This window comes from Fundulus heteroclitus, chromosome 12, assembly GCF_011125445.2.
Source record: "Fundulus heteroclitus isolate FHET01 chromosome 12, MU-UCD_Fhet_4.1, whole genome shotgun sequence".
In the NCBI taxonomy this organism is placed as follows: domain Eukaryota; kingdom Metazoa; phylum Chordata; class Actinopteri; order Cyprinodontiformes; family Fundulidae; genus Fundulus; species Fundulus heteroclitus.
This window is the reverse complement of record NC_046372.1, coordinates 5,504,077-5,521,375: the sequence shown is the minus strand read 5'-3', so window position 1 is coordinate 5,521,375 and position 17,299 is coordinate 5,504,077. Positions and strand designations below refer to the sequence as shown.

At 39.8% G+C, this 17,299-nt stretch overlaps 1 protein-coding gene across 4 annotated transcripts in view; it reads left to right on the top strand.

Annotated features, from left to right (window-relative positions):
• nipbla (NIPBL cohesin loading factor a) overlaps positions 1-16,518 on the top strand; it is a 36,190-nt gene extending 19,672 nt beyond the window's left edge. For all 4 annotated transcript variants that reach the window (XM_012882319.3, XM_012882321.3, XM_021308514.2 and 1 more), the window contains 23 exons: positions 594-680; positions 1,713-1,933; positions 2,097-2,199; positions 2,989-3,087; positions 3,294-3,440; positions 4,261-4,395; positions 4,881-4,979; positions 5,122-5,175; positions 5,267-5,375; positions 5,556-5,686; positions 5,893-6,033; positions 6,171-6,264; positions 6,442-6,596; positions 6,785-6,875; positions 8,170-8,343; positions 8,507-8,697; positions 8,819-8,926; positions 10,432-10,632; positions 10,794-10,940; positions 11,933-12,321; positions 14,513-14,687; positions 14,867-15,064; positions 15,159-16,518. In XM_012882319.3, coding sequence (XP_012737773.2) covers positions 594-680; positions 1,713-1,933; positions 2,097-2,199; positions 2,989-3,087; positions 3,294-3,440; positions 4,261-4,395; positions 4,881-4,979; positions 5,122-5,175; positions 5,267-5,375; positions 5,556-5,686; positions 5,893-6,033; positions 6,171-6,264; positions 6,442-6,596; positions 6,785-6,875; positions 8,170-8,343; positions 8,507-8,697; positions 8,819-8,926; positions 10,432-10,632; positions 10,794-10,940; positions 11,933-12,321; positions 14,513-14,687; positions 14,867-15,064; positions 15,159-15,521 — 3,612 coding nt within the window. In that variant the 3' untranslated portion in view covers positions 15,522-16,518. The remainder of the gene's footprint in view (positions 1-593; positions 681-1,712; positions 1,934-2,096; positions 2,200-2,988; positions 3,088-3,293; positions 3,441-4,260; positions 4,396-4,880; positions 4,980-5,121; positions 5,176-5,266; positions 5,376-5,555; positions 5,687-5,892; positions 6,034-6,170; positions 6,265-6,441; positions 6,597-6,784; positions 6,876-8,169; positions 8,344-8,506; positions 8,698-8,818; positions 8,927-10,431; positions 10,633-10,793; positions 10,941-11,932; positions 12,322-14,512; positions 14,688-14,866; positions 15,065-15,158) is intronic.
• Positions 16,519-17,299: the final 781 nt, after the last annotated feature.

Below are 17,299 nucleotides of genomic sequence, written 5' to 3'. Positions count from 1 at the left end.
GATCACCTGTATCCTAATCTGAGCAACTTTTAAATTAGTCATTTTGTGTTGATGATTTTATCCGACCATCTTTATAAGAAGCGGTTTTGTTTAAGTGAAGGTTCTGATATGTGGAGCGAGACGTTAGCAGAACAAGATGTCAAGTCAAGAGCTTCACCCATGTTCAAATCTGAAACCATATTTACTGTTTTATGAGCTGATCAAATGATTTCTGCACATTCAAAGAAAAAGTAGGTCTTCTGTAACTAAATGTATTCTTATTTCTCACTGATGGGTGTTTTAATACGTTTAGGAGGTAATGGCAGACCTTTAGTGGAAGCATTTTCTTGAAAAGAAAGGCTTTCTCTGTTTTCAAGAGTCAAAAAGGCGTGCTGGAGTAATCTGGAGGCCGATCTTAGTTTGGTCTCTGGAAGTTGTCGGCTGATCTCAGAACGTTTTTGGATGTAGCTGGACCGTGCGTTCCTATTCATGCAGCCTCCCTTTGTGAAATCCCTAAAAATAAAAGTTGTGCTCTGTTATTTTACCTCCACGTTTCCACCCTGTCCTTTTTGCTAGGATTGATCAGTGTGTAATGTGCCTCTGTGATTGTGTAGTCTCCAGGCGCTGACGAGACGCAGCAGCTGCAGAAAGCTTTACTGGACTATATGGAAGAGAATGCCGAGACGGATCCTTCTCTAGTGGTAGGTTTACATCAGTCTGAATATACTATACTGTACATATAATATACTATACATCGCCCTGATTTTTGATACATTGTCTTAAATGAGATGCATGTAAAACGTTCTAATAGATAAATGCGCTGTACAGTCACATCACTCAGAATCTTAGTTTAGTGCAAGCATGTCCAAAGTGCAACCCGGGGACAATTTGTAGCCCCTGTACTGATTTTTGGGTGCCCCCCCAACTGTATTTCAAGAAAGATCTGGTCCACCAACACAGGTGGCTGATGCAGACGGAAAATTTTAGTTTTTATTTAGGGCAAAATTCTCACAGAAAAGTTAAAATCCTACAGCTGAAAATGTTAAGTACAACACAAAGTATTCATCTTAAACACACATTTGACATTCCCTTTAATTTCATTGTTACAACTATCCAATGACATTTAATTACTCAAATGCAAACTTTGGTGCATTAAAATCTGCTTTGAATTCAATTATTAAATTTGTAATTTATTAAAGTGTTTTCAAAGAACAACTGGTTCTTATATTGCTAGGCCAAAAGGCCAAGACAATTTATTATTGGTAAAGGGTCAAATTACATTTTTCAAAATAATTTGCAAACTGGATGAACATCTTTTAATAAAACAAATGAGCAAAACTCTTTTTTTTTTTTTTTTAATTTGGATCTACAATGATTTACACATTCATTTCCTACAAAAAAAACTGACAAATGTATTTAAAATTAGCATATTTTGTAGAGCAGGTAAAAAATGAACATTTTAAAAAAATAAAATAATTTTTTGCTTAAAAAAAAAAAAAGGTCCTTTGACTGGACAATTTTGGCCAATGTACCGAGAAGTTTGGACACCCCTGGTTTAATGACTTCAATATGTATTCTATTTAAAAAGCATTTTTTATATATATATATTCTGAAAGCTATGCTAAAGATGTAATGTTTTTGGTAAAATTATTACACTTTATTAGTACCTCCAGTCTAAGAAAAGGCCTTTCACCCTACTGAGCCTAATCTGATACGTCGTCTCTGTCTTCTAGTTTGCTAGAAAGTTTTACATTGCCCAGTGGTTCCGTGATGCGACCACCGAGGCCGAGAAGTCGATGAGGAACCAGAATCCGAAGGACGAGGACTCATCAGACGGACCCCAGCATGCAAAGGAGATGGAAACGACGGGTGAAATTATGCAGCGGGCAGAGAAACGCAAGAAGTTCCTGCGTAACATCATTAAGACGACGCCGGCCCATTTCGCCACACTGAAGTAAGGATTTCATGTTGCACTGCTGTGCTCCATCTTTGCCGTGTGCATAGACCTGTCGGGGCGCATCCATGACATGAAGTGGTTCTGATTAACAGGGCTCTTATCAGCCTGCTGTACGAATGGTTTAACTAGAACCGTCCTTTTTTTTGTTCCTTCTCCTCAGAATGAACTCAGACACTGTGGACTATGAAGACTCCTGTCTAATCGTGCGTTATTTGGCCTCCATGAGGCCGTTTGCCCAGAGTTTTGATATTTATTTAACACAGGTAAGATGCGTTATCTGAATGTCTCTTTTTAATGAAGTTAAATGACAGTGACTGCCATAAACCAAACTGTTAATTTTTTAAAAATGTTAGAGCTGGAACAATTAATCGTATTAATTGGTTATTGAAGTAGTCGTTAACTGGAGTATACAGACTCTTGAATGGGCCATTTGAAAGAACAACCCACTCAGAGCAGTACTTGAGTCAAAACTGTACAAAAAAAATAAATACATTTTGCATTTTTGGTAAATATGCTCTACCCAAAAATGCCTCAAGTGGCACAGTGTTAGCTGTACCAGGTTCAAATCCTGTGAAATAAATAAATAGAAATTAAAACAAAATTTTCTTGGACTAAAAGGCACACTTAAAATCCTTAAATCTTTTCAAAAATTGATGGTGCGCCTTATATATGATTAAAGGCGTGCTTACTGACCGATTTTATGTGGTACAGTAGGTTGTAACAGCACAGTAGATCCACTATATTAATTAAATTGGCATATTTTTATGTTTTTGAAATTTAAGTGTGCTATAAAGTTGATTTTTTTTTTTTTGTATTATTTCAAAACTTGTTTACTGAGGTATGTTAATTTACAAACAGTATCTCTTTTTAGAAATCTCGATTAATTTAATCTATTTTTCATTTTTTTAATCGACTGTTTAAACAATTGATAGCTGCAGCTGTAAAAAAAAAAATATTTTACTAAAAAAATCTTTTTATAATATTATTTATTGACTATTTTCTGTTTTTTTTTTTCTTTTTTTTTTTTACCCCTTCATTTGATTGTCTGCTAGATTTTACGAGTTCTGGGGGAAAGCGCCATCGCCGTAAGGACTAAAGCCATGAAGTGTCTGTCGGAGGTGGTGGCTGTGGACCCCAGCATTCTGGCCAGGGTGAGAAGCCATGTTTGTCCAGGGCGTCATTGAATGGCTTCAGCTTCGTGCTTAGTATTTTTTTATATCTGTGTTGTTTTTCATTACTCCCCCCTACCCCACCCCACCCCCCCACTCTTTATGTCTGATCTATTCATCACTGAAACAAATGATCTCATTACAGTCGTCCGCTATAAACTCCTTGCACTGATTTTCCGTCTCTTCAGTCTGACATGCAGCGAGGCGTCCACGGTCGTCTGATGGATAACTCCACCAGCGTGAGAGAGGCAGCTGTGGAGCTGCTGGGCAAGTTCGTGTTGAGCCGCCCCCAGCTCACCGAGCAGTACTACGACATGCTCATTGAACGCATATTGGTAGGTCGTCTCTTCATTCAGTCACTGCTGTTGCTGTTTCTCATCACAATAGTAGGAGTGGCCGACCGCACACAGGAGCAGCAAGCAGAGTGCTGAAACTGTTGCATGGTGGCCAGATAAATGTTATGTACGTTTCCTCATGCTAGCGACATCAGGGGTGATCTTGGCTTTTAAAGAAGAGGACCAAACGCTGAGAGTCAAGTCAAGGAGCCTCATTGGATGAATTGTTTGATATAACTTCCCTGTTTGTACAGTACAGACGAGACCCTGCATCTGATCTGTGCTATTAAAATGTGGACCTTGCTACATATTTTGTTAATTGCTCTTTGGGTTGTAATTGTTTGTTGGAGGGTTTCTAGTATCTTTAGACTTAGAAACCTTTAAAAATAGCCCATAGGTCAAAAACTGTGAAGTTGATTGTGCTAATGAATGGTTAATTCATGCTAAGTGTCTGTGGCTACATAATTAAACGAAGGAGTTTGAAACAACAGGATTGGAAAAAACTCTTTTGTCTGGGTTATTAAAGCCATCTGTACTGAAAAGCGGTGAAAAATTACCGTTTTGAACTTTGCATCTGGTTAGTGAACATATGGAGGTTGTTGAGCCGGTTGCCATGGAAATGTTAAAAAGGGTTCATGCAAAGTTCACCTCTTTATTTCTGTCTTATACTGCCATCTGTTGGCTAAACGGCGCTCCTGGTTTTTGTGCATTTTTTTTTATTATTATTTTTTTAAGTGGACAAGATTTTTTTTTTTTTTATGTAATCCTTTTGTAGAAGGTTAAATATTGCTGCTTTTCTAATATTCTTTTTGATGCACAGGACACCGGTATCAGCGTCAGGAAGCGGGTAATCAAGATTCTCAGAGACATCTGTCTGGAGCAACCGACCTTCAGTAAGATCACTGAGATGTGCGTGAAGATGATCCGCAGGGTCAACGACGAAGAAGGCATCAAGGTATGGATCAACTCCAGCTTTCCGTCGTTTAAAAATATCTTTATTTCCTTCCTCTCGTCTTAACGAGATACGACACGTATCCTAAGTGGTCTTCTGGGTATATTTTCCATTATATCGATCTGTTTTAACGCTAGGTGGTCTTGTGCACTGCAAAAAGGGAACTAAAAATAAGTAAAATTTTCTTGAAATTAATGTATCGGTCCTTGATTTGAGCAGGTGAATAGGATTATTTGCCAATGAAATGAGTTATTTTACCCCTAAAATAAGACAATTAGATATACTGCACTTGAAATAAGATGATGGAGATGAATTGTTCCTATTTTAAGTGTAAAAATCTTATTCCACTGGCAAATAATGTTATTTACCTGCTCAAATCAAAGAAAAATACTCTCATTTCAAATTTGTTTTTCTTATTTTTAGTTCTATTTTTGCAGTGTACATAAACGTTAAAAAGGTTTTTAATATCTAATAATGCTTCTGCACAGAAACTGGTGAATGAGACATTCCAGAAGCTGTGGTTTACTCCAACTCCAGCACACGACAAGGAGACCATGACCAGGAAGATTCTCAACATCACTGATGTTGTAAGTTTAGCTTCCCAGTTTGGTTCTCATGTGATCTTAGACCACGATTCATCGAGGACTTTATCTCTGATTAGCTACTAAAATGTGGTGTCATGGGGAGCCCTGTATAATATTTCATCTGCTCGTCTCTGACCTCTTGTAGGTTGCCGCGTGCCGAGACACCGGCTACGACTGGTTTGAGCAGCTGCTGCAGAATGTACGTTTGAATTTTTGCGGTTGGTAATTATTATTCTGATGGATATTTGAAAGCCTCGGATGACCTGCATTGTTCTCTCTCTCTCTTCCAGCTTCTTAAATCTGAAGAGGACGCGTCATATAAACCAGCTAAAAAGGCCTGCGTTCAACTAGTGGACAATCTGGTTGAACACATCCTTAAATATGAAGAATCTCTTTCAGGTATACAAGTTTTCTATTTATGAACGCAGATATATTGTTAGGTAATGACTGGGTTTATTTTGTTTGGCTGTTTTCTACTTGAATCCATTATGTTTTGTGCGGATAGAGGATTTCATTGGTGATCTCTTTTATAGGCGGTAAGGAAGTAATGGCTGAATGTGTTTTTGTCTCTTTCTGTAGAAAACAAAGGAGTAAACTCAACGCGGCTGGTGGCGTGCATCACCACCTTATACCTGTTCAGCAAGATTAGAGCGCAGCTCATGGTCAAACACGCCATGACCATGCAGCCTTATCTGACCACAAAGTGTAATGTAAGTTCTTCCATTAGGCTGTGTTTCATTGGTTTCAGCACCTTTAAGTGATTGGGTAATAAATTATCCTTCAAACCATGCTACATAAAAAAAAACAACAACTGTTACCTACAGTGTTGCAACACTTTGCCGAGGTGGGCTGCCACCTCTGTAAACCGTAATTTAGGTTCAGTATGATTCTGATTCTGCCGCATCTTTCCCTGCAGACTGCCAACGACTTCATGGTGATCTGCAATGTGGCGAAGATCTTGGAGCTAGTGGTGCCCCTGATGGAGCACCCGAGTGAAACTTTCCTCGCCACCATTGAAGAAGACCTCATGAAGCTCATCATCAAATACGGCATGACGGTGTGTGGCAGCGGCTTTTCACAAGCCCTTTTTTTTTTTTTTCTTTTTTTTTTTTTTTTTTTTTTTAGCGATATGAAATGTTAAGTTTAACGGCAACGGCGTTTCTTCCTTTTTTTTTTTTTTTTTTTTTTTTTTAGGTGGTCCAGCACTGCGTGAGCTGTCTCGGGGCCGTCGTCAACAAAGTTACACACAACTACAAGTTTGTGTGGTCGTGCTTTAACAAGTTCTACGGTGAGATACGTTCCTCTAACAACTCCGTACATGAAGTGTGATGGGCAGCAGCCATCTAAATGCTGTATTCTCATTTTTATTTTGCAAATCTAGCCATACATACATTTACACCAACTAACAAACAAGACTTGCTGATGTGTTTTTTTTTTATTTTTTATTTTTTTATTTATTCCTCAGGTGCACTTAACAAATTCAAGATTCAGCATCAAGAAGACCCCAACAGCACAACATTAGTAGCAAACAAGCCTTTTCTGCTGCGGTCGCTCTTCACTGTGGGCGCCCTGGGTCGACATTTTGATTTTGATCTGGAAGAGTTTAAGGGCACCAACAAGGTGGGACAACAGACGGAGCATTGCTTTATGGTGGACAAGGCTCTGTGTTAGAGCCTTGATTCACATTAGTGGTTTTAAGGCTAAGAAACTACAAGTTGGTTCTGATAAAGTATATTTTTATTCCTGTATTATACTTTTTTTCATTATATATATTTATTTATATATATCTGCATCTTTGTTGTGTGCAGGTTATTATCAAGGAGAAGGTTCTTGAGCTGCTGCTGTATTTTACCAAAAATGAAGATGAGGTGGTCAAGACCAAAGCCATCATTGGCTTAGGTAAAATTACAGTTTCTATCTCTTTTGCACCGTTTTCAGACATCTTCCAAGCCATCTCGGGTTTTTGTTACTCAATTTTAACCGGATTTAGTTCTGGAATAGTAATACTGAGTGGATTTCTTCAAAGCACTGGGAAGACGGTTCATAAGATCATGCACAAATTATAATTAGGTCTGAATTATATCTTATATTTATATATTTATTATGTTTCTAGAGCAACCATTCACAGTTATATATATCAGCTTAAGCAACAGAAAGCAAATTGTTTGCTAAAAACATCTTTAAAACTTTCTTTCACAATCCGGAAGCCGGTATCTTGTCATTTGTTCACGAAACCATCTGGAAAATGCACGGCTGGCTTGACGTCTTCTTCCTTTAGTCCAATCTCGAGCACAAATAGCAAGCTTAGAAACAAGTCTCGTATGAAGTAGAAGACAACACACAGGTCTTAAATATGGCGGGTGAGCAGAAGTCAGAAGATCCACCAATCATTGTTGCTCAGCTCAATAGTCCCGGTGTAATCTGAAGGTCTCACCCCCAGACCTGGGCCTCTTATGCAGCAAAGTGTGGACCCGGGAAATTGAATTACTCAGGTGTAATTGTGTTAAAATGCGCAGTGGACTTTCATGGCTGAAGGTTCCTGCAGCTAAGAAGGAGCTCAACTTTAACTGTGATTGAGGTTTTTTTTTTAATGTTTTTTTTTTAATTCTTTTTGTGCTGAACTTGCCACTTGGAAATATGCCACCAGACATTTTCCACCAAGGTTTCAGTCTATTTCAGTCTAGATTGAACGTTTTCTTTAAAAGACGTTCTGAACTTCCAGAAACTCCTGCAGCTGCTTTAGTGTCGCTGCCGACCTCTCAGCAACCTTGACTGGTTTCCTTCTTGTCTTTTTGATTTATGTGGGCTAACATTCACTTTGGTGTCACTGTGGTCCTATTATTGATTAAGGTTTTCTCTGAATAGGAATATACACATATAAAGCAGTAGACTTTACATTTCGTGTTAATCAGACGTACTTGATGTTAGATTTGTACCCAAGAAGACCGAATGTTAAAATCGGATCAAAGGGTTCAGGAAACGTATTTTTCTTTAGATACTAATGCAGCTTTTGATGTCGTACATTTTCCCCTACAACAGATTTTATTTTTATTTTTTTTTTCATCTGAATTATGTGATAAACTTTTTCGTGTCACCACTGTGATAGTGTCGTGTACAGTGTCCAGATCCGCTGTACAGGAAGGCAGTGTCGTTTACCTTCTCTACATGTCATTGCTGTTTTCTCTTCTTGCAGGTTTTCTTGTTATTATGCATCCCAGCCAGATGTTTGTGCCTGAGGTGAAATCCTTGTACAATGGCATCCTGGCTGACAGCGCCTCCTCCATCAACCTCAAAATCCAGGTCCTTAAAAACCTCCAGACGTACCTGCAGGAAGAGGACTCGAGAATGCAGGAAGCAGACCGAGAATGTAAGTGAAATCTGCGCATTTCTCCAGCTCTGTGACATCGCGCCCTCTAACAACACGGAGAAGGCTTTCAGCGTGACGACGCGGGGTGTGGGTGTCTGGGCTTGTTAGCTTCAGTGCAATTCATTTTTTTTTTGGGAGAATTAAAATTGCTGTCCTTTTCCAGGGAAGAAACTGTCCAAACAGGAGGATCTGAAAGAGATGGGAGACATTTCATCAGGGATGAGCAGCTCCATTATGCAGCTGTATCTGAAACAGGTGTTGGAGGCGTTCTTTCACACCGAGTCCAGCGTGCGGCACTTTGCTCTCAACGTCATCGCTCTGACGCTCAACCAGGGTCTCATTCATCCTGTACAGGTAAGTCACCAAGGCCCGAACAAGGTCAAGATCTCTAACAGACATTTATCTGTCCCTTGCCGTCTTCTCAGACGTACGCATGTCCACCTGACTTCATTTGTTTTCCTGGTTGTTTTTGCAGTGTGTACCCTACCTCATTGCAATGGGAACAGACCCAGAGCCCAGCATGAGAAACAAAGCTGACCAGCAGCTGGTGGAGATTGACAAGAAATACACCGGATTCATCCACGTAAGCCACTGTTTAATGGACAGCTTTTAAAATAAAAGGATGTCCTTTTAATTCAGGAGGACCTGAATTATCTGAACAAACTGAAACAGGACTCTTCCCCCCCCCCATTAAAAAAGAAATAAAGCACCAAGTGACAATAGTAGTTGCAAATTGATAGTAGTTAATTTGCAACTACTGCCCCCCTTTGACAAAGTCTGCAATTTGAAGGAAATTCAATTAAATTTTATTTATATAGCGCCAATTCATGAAACATGTCATCTCGAGGCACTTTACAAAGTCAAATTCAATCAGATTATACAGATTGGTCAAAAATGTCCAATATAAGGAAACCAGTTGATTGCATCAAAGTCCCGACAAGCAGCATTCACTCCTGGAGAACCGTAGAGCCACAGGGAGTCGTCTGCATTGTCCATGGCTTTGCAGCAATCCCTCATACTGAGCAAGCATGAAGCGACAGTGGAGAGAAAAACCACCCATTAACGGGAAGGAAAACCTCCGGCAGAACCAGAACCAGTATGAACGGTCATCTGCCTCGACCGACTGGGGTTACAGAAGACAGAGCAGAGACACAACAAGAGAGACAAAAAAGCACAGAAGCACACATTGATCTAGTAATCTGTTCTACGTTAAATAGTAATAGCGGGTGAGCCGTCTTCTCTGTATGATGTCACAGTAAACAGAACGCCAGACCAGGTGTACCTACTATGAAGAAAAAGAGAGAGAGCAAAAAGTTAGAAGCTGAAATGACAACAGTCATTTCAATGTAATGCAATGCAAAACTGGAGAACAGTAGAAATCAGTAGAGTAAAAAATGTCCTGATGTCCTCCAGCAGCCTAAGCCTATAGCAGCATAACTATAAAGGTAGCTCAGAGTAACATGAACCACTCTAGTTATAAGTTTTGTCAAAAAGGAAAGTTTTAAGATTAGTCTTAAAAGTAGACAGGGTGTCTGCCTCACAAACCAAAACTGGGAGTTGGTTCCACAGGAGAGGAGCCTGATAGCTAAAGGATCTGCCTCCCATTCTACTTTTAGAGACTCTAGGAACCACCAGCAGACCTGCGGTCTGAGAGCAAAGTGCTCTGTTAGGAACATACGGGGTAATCAGAGCTCTGATATATGATGGGGCTTGATTATTAAGGGATTTATACGTTAGAAGAAGAATTTTAAATTCTATTCTTTATTTATATTCATTATAAATGAATAACTTTTTGAAATCCTTTTGTATTTCAAAGTGTTATTCAAATATGAAAAGGAAAGGAGCTTCTAGTCTGTTGAAAAATAAACTTTTGTGGCCAATTATTTCTGTTCTACTGGTTGCCTGCAGACAAAAATTGTAAATATGAACTGTTTGGCAACATATACTGCATGAATGTTTTCTTTTTCCTGTTTAGAAGTAAAAAATAAATAAAATGTTGTAGTCTGTGTTGTCAGACTACAACACAACGGTGAATTGTTTGAGATTTCTGCCTACCCCTAAACCCTTTACTGTACCTCAACATTACAGATGAAGGCCGTTGCCGGGATGAAGATGTCATACAGTTTGCAGCAGGCCATCAATTCATCTCGTAAAAGCATCGTAAGAGGCTTCAGACAGGACGAGACCCACTCGGCTCTCTGCTCCCACCTTTATACGATGATCCGCGGCAACCGGCAGCATCGGAGGGCTTTCCTCATCTCCTTACTGAACCTCTTCGATGACAGCGCTGTGAGTCAGCGCCGCATATTTTTAATAGATCGCTTTTGCTAATTGCCGCTTTCTAATAAATCAGAGTTACATAAAGTATGAACTGAAAGCGTAAAAGTCTTATGAGCGCAGTCAGTTTTGCACCAACTCTGTTTTGTCCTGGTTTGTGTGCGGTCCTGCAGAAGACGGAAGTGAACATGCTGCTGTTCATCGCCGACAACTTGGCGTGTTTCCCGTACCAGAGCCAGGAGGAGCCGCTCTTCATCATGCACCACATAGACATCACGCTGTCCGTTTCAGGCAGCAACTTGTTGCAGACCTTTAAAGAGGTGGGTCGACGGCATCAGGGTTCCTCCACAGTTTGGAAAAGTCTAATGTAGCAGAGAATTTGTTTTCAATGTTTTCCACATTTGGATGAGCATGGAAAAATAGGGTTGAGAAGTTTGTGTACTTGAAGTCTTTATTCCCTTTTCTGTTGTCTAATAAGGCCTCCATTTTTTGTATTTTATTACTTTTTTCTGTTTTTGTTTTTAAGTTTCTCTCTTTTCTTGTGTTCTACCTCCTTCTGTCCTTGTATTATTTCCTTTTATCCCCAAAGTGCCATATTGTAAGCCTTCCCACTGTACAAAAACCCGTCTTATATTCATGGTGAACTTGATTTTCTATTTTAAAAAGAACTGAAAACTGGAAAGTATTGAAATTCTACACGAAAGATGTGTAGAAACCCCGGCAGGATGTGCTTCTGTGTAAAAGCTTGTCTTTGCCGATGCTAGGGCTGGGTGATAAATCGATTTAATCGATTAATTCGAATTTACAATTCTTTAAGATTTCATTTTTGGAAAATCTGGATTTTATTTTGCCAATACACTCATTGGGTTTCCATGAAGAGAACAGCATGTGATGCTGAATATATGTTTAGGCAAAATTATTGTCAAAATATTGTTAAGTAGAAACTTTTTTTTTAGCATAATACGAGGTACTTTATTTACTTTTTTTTTTTTACTTAGTTTGAAGTTCACAAGTGCAGTGAAGCCTGTTCTTAGCTCAATGTGTAATACCACTAGCAGCAAATGTTTTGTTATATTTTCATTGTTTATAATGGCACGGCTGCCATCTTGTTTTACAAGCATGTTTCGCAGCTTGTTTTTAGTTGCACTTTGAATTCAGGTCAACTCCCTGACGAAATGCTTGACATAAAAAGCAAGGTTTTAAAATAATTTCTTTACCAAAATCAGTGAATTTCTAGAAATACCAAAATCGATTCTAGAAGCTGATGAAAATTTTACAGAAAATTCTTCTCTTTTTTTTTTTTTTTTCTTAGCTTCTATTAAAGGAGCCGAGACGTAAGGAAAAGAAAGTAAAGGTGTGGAAAAACGTGTCTGAGGGTGAGGACGAAGAAGAAAAGATGAACTGCGATTCTTCCAGGAGCGACGAAGAGGAAAACTGCAAAAGTGACATCGTCGAAAACGAAGACGAAGACGGCAACGTGGTACATCGGCCGAAGAAGTCAAGGAAACCCGTCGAAAACTCAGAAAGCTCAGAATCTGAATCGGATTTGGAGGATTTGGATGTTGAGGACGTGGACAAAGTAATGAGGCTTCTGCCAGACAATCCCGCCGGGCTCTTGGACTTTGCCAATGCGGTTCAGGGCATCCTGCTTCTGCTTGTGCTCAAACAGCATTTAAAGAACCTGTACGGATTTTCTGACAGGTAAGATCTGCCAGCAGGCAAGTCCGAGCTGTGGGATTTTCAGCCATATTAAGATCGCTGTTTTCTCAAGTCATTAAATTAAAAACGGGAACAACGAGGTATTTCTCCGTTTAACATATGCTCACAGCAACAAGAGCCACTGCAGTGTCGGGTTTTATGGGTTCTGATTCATCCACTGTAGTGAAAAAGTATAAACGATTTTGAAATACTGAAGTAGATAGTTTGGCTTAAAATTAATTATGCCTCTTAAAGATATTAAAGGATTTTAAGTTGTTTCCGATCAACAACGATGTCTGTTTCTGATTGGAAATGGCTCAGACATTTCCCAAAATATATCAAGACAATATACGAGGAGTAAAATGTTTATCAAAAGTAAACTTCTCCGTTTTTGTTTAGATTTTAACCAAAAAAGTCAAAAATTTTGACAGGCTTTTCAAGGGTCAGAGGAAGAATGTTTATTTGGTATCAAGATAATCAAACCCTCCTTATAAATGCTGACCACCGTCACCGTTGTGCTTACTGACTGATTTTATGTGGTACAATACGCTCAACAATCTGTTAAAATGTGTAAGTACGACTTTGGTTAGCAACGAAGCCGCTCTGCTCAATGGATATTCGGATCATTACGGTACAATGTGTCACTACCCGATTGGACCCCTGAGCTGTCTACAAGACTGCCTGACTGTAATGTCTAAACTAGAAGTACATCCATGTAAAGACCCCCACATACTCTGGCGTAGTTCACTCCGCCGAGGGCCGCTAGTACTCGAGGCGGACGCCGTGCAAACGGGTAATACGTGCAGAGCTCAGTTTTCACGACCACGTACAGGGTGTCACAATATAAACTTCTCGGCATCAAGACATCTTCACATCGAACTGTTTAATATGTAACACCGAGCTTGATACACTGAGCTGCTCCAAGCGGGCGGTCTCCAGGACGCATGGTATCACGGTCCCTCTCTGTTCACACTGACAGGTGGGAGCCTGCTGGAAAAGAAAAGGCTCTAAGTTCTCAGCTAGCTAATCACACATTTTAACATCCGTTCTGCTGCTTCGTCCCACTGACAGAGAGTGTGGGAATTGTAGGAATTTACCACAAGAAACGTAGGCAATAGTACGCTCGATTATGAAGGGTAAAATGTCTGCAGAGAGTCCACCAAGCTCACAGTACACAGTACCTTCAGGTAGTCCCTGCCTGGAGTAGCGCTAGCAACAATAAACCTAGTAAGTTAATTCAATATAAAAATTAGGTTTATTTTGGCCTTTTGTTAGGAACGGGGCAGTGTAGTCCAGTCTCTGTCCTCCCGACAGAGACGGGCTGCGTACGTGAAGGGGCGGAGTGATTGGGAAGAATGTTTAGTGCGCCTTATGGTCCAAAAAATACGGTATATTTAATTATGTACACCCTTATATCTAGAGCAGCATGACGTATGGAATGAGAGTCATCGTGACATTATCAAAGCACGCAGCATCACAGTCACAGAGAACTGCTTTAATGTGATATTTGTTGGGCTGTAACACATCAGGGGCCAGAAACATATCCATGGATGGACTCCTTTATGCCCGTCCCTGTTCTAGATCCTGGTGTGGAGATGCTAATGTTCACAGAGAGCTTTGGGGACATTGTGATGCTGGAAAAGAAAGCTAAGAGGAAGGAAAATGTGTGTTAATTATAATATCAGTGTTTACCAGAGCTAATGATATTTTGCTGACTTGCGTGTATTTTCCGTTGGTAGCAACAACAAAGTAAGTTTGTCTTTCACTTGAGGACATTGGAAAAAAAAAAGATTTTAGTTCTTTAAGAAGAATAAAAATGAACGTATTCTGATGTTTTGCTGTAGGAGTATTAAGTCTTTACACAATCCATAGAGGTATGAGGACGGTTATGTCAGGGAATAATCCAGGATTGATGATGCGTGAGTTTGTCGAAGGAATGTTGAAGTTCCTGGTGGAATATTTTACCACCTAAATCTGGTGCCAAGGTGACAGGTGGACAACCCTAGAAAATAAAGTCCTGTTCCGTTTATTTAACATGAGTAATGTAAGCTAAGTTCAGCCACTTAAAATGTTCTCATTTCAAGTCAAACAGAAGGAAGACTTCACATTTGGACTCGAAAAGTTCATGACTTAGCAAAGGTGGGAATCTCACAGCGCCTGGAAATCATGAAATGTTCTCTCTCTCTCTCAACAGTAAAATTCAGAAGTACTCTCCGACCGAGTCAGCCAAGGTGTACGATAAAGCGGTGAACAGGAAAAACAACGTGAACTTCAACCCGAGGCAAACCATGGACTTCATCTTCAACAACATGGGTAACGCCACGCTGACGGAGGATGTAAAAAGGCGGATAGTCAAACAGTACCTGGACGTAAGTAGCAAAACGGCCGCAGATACATTTCTTAGCACATTACCGTTTTTTTTCCCAGCAATTTATTTGAGATTTATTTGAAGCTAACTTCTTGCAAAACTATACGTCCCCCACCAGCTGTGTGTACATTTTGTTTCCGGGTGTTACCATCTTTCATACGATTGTCTCATCGCATACAGTTCAAGGTTCTGATGGAACATCTGGATCCCGATGAAGAGGACGAGGAAGGAGAGGCCTCTGCCAGCGCCAACATCCGTAACAAAGCCATAAACGCCCTATTGGGAGGCTCTGGGCCCTTATCAGGGCCCAGTCCGCGCAACCAGGCGGGACCGGAGACCGATGACGACGATAGCGACATCGATGAAAGGACCCCAGGGGTGAGACGGAGAAATTCACACCGTACTTAATAACTCCTGTTGTCCCGTCACTAACGTTGTTTTTTTTTTTTTTTAAACTTTGTCATCTCGGCAGTCCTCTCGAAGGTCAAGGCGAGCGGGCGACTCCTCGGATCCGGGCCGAATGAGCGAGACGGTGGAAGCTATGGATGTGATCGCCCTCTGTTGCCCCAAATACAAGGACCGGCCGCAAATAGCTCGAGTCACCCAAAAGACGGCCAACGGATACACCATCCACTGGATGGCGGGCTCTTACTCGGGACCCTGGGCGGAGGCCAAGAAAAGGGACGGGCGTAAACTGGTGCCTTGGGTGGACACTATCAAGGAGTCGGACATCATATACAAGAAGATTGCCTTGACCAGCAACCACAAACTGAGCAACAAAGTTGTACAGACTTTACGCTCACTATATGCAGCACGGGAAGGAGGGGCTAGCTAATGGCTCCTGTTTGTTTTTGTTTTTTTTTTGTTTTTTTTGTTTGTTTTGTTCCTCCTGCTCCATTTCTACTTTACGCAAACCGTCTCCTTCCCTGCTCCTGCTCCCCCTCCTCAACCTGTCACCTCCAAGAACACAGCCAAACTTCACTGGATTCCTACCTAGCCCCTCTTCCTCATTTTTTTTTTTTTTTTTGTAAGAGAACACAAGGGGGCAAGAATATTTGACACTACATACTTTTACATGACTTATTCTTGCAAAAAACAAAACAAAAAAAAAAAAACGACACAAACCACGAGACTTATATTAGAGGGACTGCTCATGTTTCGCTTGTGTACATGTTCAGAGGATAGAATCCTGAAGGCATTAAAGGAATAATTCACCCCGATTATCCCTTAGAAGGCTATCAGAAGAGACCCGGGGGGGGGGGGGGGGGAAATGTTTCGTCAACATTGTTGTGGGAGCTCCTTCGCTGTTGTGCAGCAGATTCTAGTTCATTCATTTCTACTCCCACTGTATCATAGTTTAACATGACAAAAAAACTAAAATGTTTATATCTCTGAATACGAAAAAGCTGTAAAAAAGAAAAAAAAAGAAAAAAAAAAAGAATAAAACCTTAAGTGAATGTTGGAAACTTTTCTTTTTGATGTTCTTATTAAAGTGTTTTTTGGAGTTTATTATACAACTAGCACCCTGATGTTTTTTTTCCTTATAGCTTTTAGATATTTTGGGTGGGGGGAGGGGAGGGGTGGGGGAAGAAAATAAGATTTTTCTTTTTTTTGTTCACGTTTATTTGTCCATGCTGTACAATGGCAGAGTCCTCTGAATATAATTTATTCTATTTCGAACTACGCATGCAGTATATGTGGCCTATTGCAGGAAGATATTTTGTAAATGTAGATTTTTGTTGTATTAGGTCACCCTAGTAATAAGAGGAAAGGGGATTCATACCCTTTTGGTGGAACAAATACTGCAATAAATTTTTTACTTCTCTTTCTCACTTGTCTGCTCAAAGTGTGAATATGAGTTCATTTTAGAAATGAAAAAAAAAAACAAACCAAAACTATTGACTGACGGGGTTGTAACTGCATTGAAGTGATGAGGGTGAAGCTAATATCAGTAATGCCAAGCATTGGTTTGACGTCCATAGACTCAAAACAAATTACACGCCGTATGTTTCTCCGATATAGAGGGACTAAACTGCCACAGTTCCAACAAATAAGCTGTTAAATATTTCTATACCGTATAATTTAAATAAAAATATAAATGCATTAAACAAAAAAAACTCAATCTTGCAATAATTTATTTGTTTTAAACAATAGGAAATAACTTATCAGAATGTGCATTTCATATGTAGAAGAGAGTTTAAAGTATTTTTAAAGAATTTTGTTCTGTGTCGGGAATTTGTTTTATCTGCCGGCCTTATACGTTAAGTCGGTATGAGAAATGGTGATTGGTCTGCCGTAGAGTTGTTCTTCAGGTTAACCAATCAGCTGTTGGTCTGTTTGAGCCTTATGGAGGCACTTTGAATGATTTCATGACGGGCTCTAGCACAGGAACTACTAAACAATTATATCTGATTTTAACACAGAAGGAATTCAATTAAAATTAATGATTTTTATTTTATTTTTTTACATTATTTCCAAATTATTGTTAATTAGCGACGAAGGGTTTCTTCAGAGTCTTAAAATTAATCAGCTTAACATTACACCTTCAAAAGTCTAAAATATCCTCAGATTTGCCATTCACGTCCTTCCATTATTTCTAGAAATTCACTGATG